We start from the raw sequence: 5,745 nt of genomic DNA on the forward strand, positions 1-5,745 counted from the left end.
TGATGCTAGAATTGCATAACTAGAAACTTAAAAATTATTAAACAAATAAAAAGTTAGGAATTAAGAAATAGTATATTATTTAACAACACATAATAATGAAGTTTATACACGAGCCAAGGGCGAGTTTATAAATCATCCGAGTGAATTATAGCCATTATATGCGAGTCAGATACGACGTTTGTCTACGATTTTTTTAATAAAACACTTTTTATTTACAAAATTTATATTTATTATAATGACAGAACTGTGATTTTATGAATAGATAAGCATAATGTACCTATAGTTACGTAAATAACAAACGTATTATTTCATGGTTGTAGATAAAAGATTTTTTAGAATTATATTTTTATACCATTCGATGCGGAATTAAAAAACGAACATTTTGATAATTACAATCTAATAAAATAAATGTTGAAAAATAATTATTATCAATCAAAAAAACTTTATTGAAATGCGCCCTAGAATATAAATAAAGTCTTTAAAATATCAAAATTCATGAACCCTGTGTTCGGAAAAAATGTTGAAAGATTTTAGGGGGTGGTTTCCTTGGACAAAATAAGAAAAAAGTTCCAATAGACTTATGTTCGGAAATGCTTCCTGAGGGTGCTAAAGGCCTTTTTTTCAATTATCTCAGTAACCGATGGACATAAATTTACAAAAGTTTGCATCTGGATTAATTTTTGGGCGCTAAATCTATAAGTAATATCAAAAAATGCACACCCTAATAAGCACTGGGGTCAAGCTATTTTGCTTTGAAAGAAAATTTTGAAAATTTTATTTTGAAAGAAATTTTTTGACAGATTCAAATTTATTGGCTAATTTTCTCCAAATAATGTCTTTGGTGTTATATTTTTATGCGATGCACCGTTTTCGAGAAAAACGAGGTGCGCCGATTGTTCAATGTTCAATGTTATTTGTGGCTTTTATTGGCAAAATTTTTGTTACTTTACTAAATAATTGTAAAAAAACATATACAAGATGATCAGTATCATCAAATAAACATTAAAAATGTCAAATGTAAAAAAATAAAAGTCAAAATTTTTTGAGAAGGAGAATTTTTTAAACAATTTTTTTATGTTCCTGGTATCTTATCTTACTTAAAAATATTCTCTTGGGCGCGAGTTCTGGCGCACCCTGTATAATTATGCTTTAGAAGAGAAAATGTAATTGTAAAATTTACAAAATCAAAATTCAAACACAAAAATGTAAAGCAAAATCAAAAAAACAAACCGCAATAATACATATTTTATAGCCTGAAAAGTAAGATTTTTACTGAAAAAAGTGCTAGACTGAACATAAAATTGAAAAAGTATATTTCTTGAATTTATTAAACAATCATTTAAGGTAAACAACAATTTCGTTAAAAAAACAAACCTTTTGAATTACTGATGAAACTACTCGTATTATTATCTATATCCTAAATTGTTACTCTGTTCAATGTTGTTTGTGGCTTTTTTTGGCAAAATTTTTGTACCTTTACTAAATAATTATAAAAAAAACATATACAAGATCATAAGTACGGAGAACTACATACTTTTATTTTTTTGCTTTAGGTATCCGTAATCATAAGTATCATTAAATAGACATAAAAAATGGCAAATGTCAAAAAATAAATGTCAAAATTTTTTGACAGATAGAATTTTTTAAGTATGCTTTTCATGTTCCTGGTATCTTATCTTACTTGAAATTTTTTTTCTGGGGCGCGAGTTCTGGCACACCTGTATAGGGTGTTAAAAAAGATTTAACGAGGTAATAGTATGGACCTCAAAAAAAATTCTTAATAAACATGAGTTCCCAAAGTAACGGTATGAAAATTTTTAGAATTCTTACTAGAAGCTTTTATTTGTTTGAACAGACTGCAAATACATATTTCAAAAAATTGTTTTTTTGATATCTCTTGTTTTTTTTTTTGATATCTCCGAAACCCGTAATTTTGTAGCCCCAAGTTTATTAAAACTTTTTTGTTTGTTTTGATTACCTGCTGACCTGCTTTACAATCTTTTTTTAACAACCTATATAGAATTAGAGATCGAGTTATTGCTCTAACTATGTATCATTTCGGTTTAATTTTTTAATAAAAATTTCTCCAGCTTTAAGAAATTTTGTAAAAAGTCGCAAAACGTGTTTTTCAGTAAAAATTTGGGTTTATTTGAAGCACAGAAAAATGTCTACAGGGTGTTGTCAAATGCAAAATATGGTCTTTTTGTCACAAGTGCCCTCAAATTAGTTACATCCCAAGTGGGAGTGTCCATTTCCTGCATGTGACAAACAGTTCTTCAGGCCTGTGATTTGGGCCACACGTGACTTGGTCACGTGCCAAACACGAGTAACCCCACTTACATGTGTCAAACATGGTTTGCAGTCACCCCTGTATATTCAATTGTTTGGAAAGATAAGCCAACTGGATTTGTTTTTGTGGCCGGCTTATGAATTTGTTTGAGGCTTTGAATTATTTATACAACGACTGGTGTGTGATCTTAATTTAATTTTAAGCCTATTTAGCGGCTTTTTCCCATCACAAAAACACCCGTTATTACGAGTATAAAGTCTGTTTTTTATTTAAATGGAAATTACCAAGTCAAAATTTTGGTGAAAAAATTGGTATCAGCTTGTGTCCATAGCCACAAATTTTGTTTGCTTTTTGTTTTTGTCCCTAGAAATTTTGTTAAAAAATTATGGTTACGTTTTCAAATTGAGATGTTGTCAAAAGTTTGACTTTTATGAATCTTGCGTGCTATTTGGTCTTTGAAAGTGGTATAATTGAGTATTGGAAGACAGACATCATTACCTAAGGTCTAAAGACAGAATTCAGTGCTAATAATTTTGATAGAAACACACCGAAAGTAAGTACAGGGAATAGGGAATCTCCGAAACTAAGAGGTTTAGCCAAAAACGAGTAATACATTCTGGGGCTCATTTTTTGAGAAAATAACATTGGTTAAAACCGCATCCCGCTATCGTCTTTTGTTTTCGACTTATAGACAAAAATTGACATTTTAGCGAAATCTAAAAAAAATTCATATCTTCGTTATTATAGAAGACACAGATTTGAAATAAAGACATTATACAGGCACTTTTTTACGTAGAATTTAATAATGTAGTTAACATTTTTTTTCAGTTGTTTGTTTAGCCGTAATAAAATAAACTTGTATTTTTTTAAATGGGAATCATAGATGGCTATGTCATTTTTAAAAAGCTTGTTTTTTTCTTATCTAAAAAATATATATTCATAACAAATTATTATAATACATTTTTAGCAAAAAATTATCTTTGATATTTGTTCGCAGTTGGCCATGAAAAAATGTTGCATTTTCAACTCAAAGGATTTAAACTATATTATTTTCAACCAGTGTCACTAATGAAAGAGTTTTCTAAGTACTAAGTAATGAAAAAAATGCAAAATAAATTGTAAATCAACTTATTGGCGACTAATAACATTTCTTTGTTTTTAAACAAGCTAACATTATTATTGCAACTTCTAGTGATACATAGAGTGTTGTAAAAAAAGCCGCTTTAATTCTTCAATAAAATATATTTTATATGACACAAAAATGACGATATGGCTGTTCAAATACCCAAATTCCGTCTATGTGAAACGTTATCCTACCTCCATTAGATCATCAAAAAAAAAATGTTTTTTGCAATTGTGTTGACTGTTGACACATTTGTTTTTTCTATTTTTTGATTTTTTAAAAATATGTAATAATTTTGTTATGAGGCACTCTTATATTTGTTCAATACTTCTACGGTATCGTATTTTTAAAATCTTTATAATTTTATCTATTTTTTCATCTATTTTACAGTTCACAAAACTCTTATTGATTATTATTTACACATTTGGAGTGAAATAGTTTTTCCACGGCCAACTATTATCAAACAAAATATGTATTTCACTTTTTAAGTATAGTTATAAAAATATTCTGTTACAAATATATATTTTTTAGATAAGAAAAAAACAAGCTTTTCAAAATTGCCATAGCCGTCTATGATTTCCATTTAAAAAAATAAAAGTTTATTTTATAACGGCTAAACTAATGACTGAAAAAAAATGTTAACTACATTATTAAATTCTACGTAAAAAAGTGCCTGTATAATGTCTTTATTTCAAATCCGTATCTTCTATAATAACGAAGATATAATTTTTTTTAGATTTGGACAAAAAGTCAACTTTTGTCTGTAAGTCGAAAACAAAAGACGATAGCGGGATGCGGTTTTAACCAATATTATTTTCTCAAAAAATGAGCCCCAGAATGTATCACTCGTTTTTGGCTATAGTTTCGTTTTTGGCTCTTAGTTTCGGACATCCAAAATGCAGCACCCTGTACAATGTTGTGGACAAAAACTTTGAAAAAAAGGATGTATATATAGAAAAAAGTTATTTAGCAAAAGATACAAGTAGGTATTATTATGATTGGCAATAAATTTTGTGTAATTTAATGAAATGAGCTCAAGGTTGATGCATTTTATAAATTCTTTTTCAGCTTTAGTTTCAAAATTGTTACTTTTTCAATTCGTTCCTCAAAAACGATGCACAAGACACTAATTTATTTGCGTTCTTTCCGAGGTTCTTTCTCATTCATGTTTATTTTGTCTTGAGAATGTTTAGCAAACCTGCATTACAAATTGCGTCTACATTTTAACGAGCCTTTTTTCTAACTTCCTGCTTGCGAACTATTCGTTTCCAAATTTCTAAAAACTGATAGTCGCACTGAATTTGTGTTTTTTTTAGACGATTTTTTGTGTTGACGTTTAATGACATTGTTTTCAAATTAATTCAAAAAACCGGAACTGCCAACTTAAGACTGTTTGGCATTTCCATTTAAAAAAAAAAACAGACTTTATGCATACTTTTATTATCACTGATGTTAACAAAATATTAATACAATGCTTTAGAAATAAAAAAATTGGATAAAGTAGCGAGTTTTCTACTTTGCTAGGGAAGAAACGTTAAAATTATTTGTACAGTGTTTATCCCAGTGGAATTATTTTCCAGTCTTTAGTTCGAATTGATCAACTCGACGTAAGTTGCAGGAAAAATCCCGACGTTCCCTTTGCACTCCCCCAACCACCAGCCATCGTCCTGTTGTCTGTAAACTGAGAGTAAATCCCCCGGTTGCAAAGCCAACTCGTCGGTTAAATTGGGGGTATAAGCGTATAAAGCCTTGCATTGGGCTATTGGCTGCACTGGACTCTCTTCCGTGCTGCAAAGATTTCCCCCACTGCTGCATTGCGAGGAAAATTCATCTGGAAAATTTCGTTTGCATTTATTTGCAATTTTCGCACGAGAGAACTCACCGAAATCGGAGTCGGGCTGATTGGAGTTCCCGTCGGCAGCCCCCCTGTCGGGCCATTCGGCGTCGGCGATGTCATTGTTGTGGGGGTCGGAATTGTCCGACTTGCCGGATTTTACGGATTTTTCACTCAGGGGGCTCTTCTCGGGCTCAAACCACTCCTCTTTCAGCCACTGGGGCACCTGAAAAAAAACATGAATAAATTTTCATTTCAATTTCACAAATTTGGTAGCGCTCTGTAGAAATTGTGCTTAGATTTACTTCCGTTTTTTCCGAAAAAAAAATTGGGTTGACTTTTTTTACTAATTTCATTTTCAGGATAAAAAAAAACAAAAACAAATTTAAACTAAAATCAATCATTAAATAAGTACTATTTCCCATTTTCCCTATATTTTTTCTCCACTTTGTTTTCCTCTGTTCCGTTGCATGATTTTCTTCGACTTATGTTTTTTAT

The 5,745-nt window shown here is 30.1% G+C and overlaps 1 protein-coding gene across 2 annotated transcripts in view; it reads right to left on the reverse strand.

The window, feature by feature from the left end:
• Positions 1-4,837: 4,837 nt before the first annotated feature.
• The window catches only part of LOC123012339 (nostrin), a 40,620-nt gene continuing 39,712 nt past the window's right edge, over positions 4,838-5,745 (reverse strand). For both annotated transcript variants that reach the window (XM_044410183.1, XM_044410182.1), the window contains exons 9-10: positions 5,296-5,473; positions 4,838-5,244 (exon numbers count right to left, since the gene is read on the reverse strand). In XM_044410183.1, the coding sequence (XP_044266118.1) occupies positions 4,997-5,244; positions 5,296-5,473 (426 nt within the window). In that variant the 3' untranslated portion in view covers positions 4,838-4,996. The remainder of the gene's footprint in view (positions 5,245-5,295; positions 5,474-5,745) is intronic.

Source organism: Tribolium madens, unplaced genomic scaffold (assembly GCF_015345945.1).
Source record: "Tribolium madens isolate multiple individuals breed KSU strain unplaced genomic scaffold, Tmad_KSU_1.1 Scaffold_96;HRSCAF=242;Tcas5.2_LG5, whole genome shotgun sequence".
Lineage (NCBI taxonomy): Eukaryota > Metazoa > Arthropoda > Insecta > Coleoptera > Tenebrionidae > Tribolium > Tribolium madens.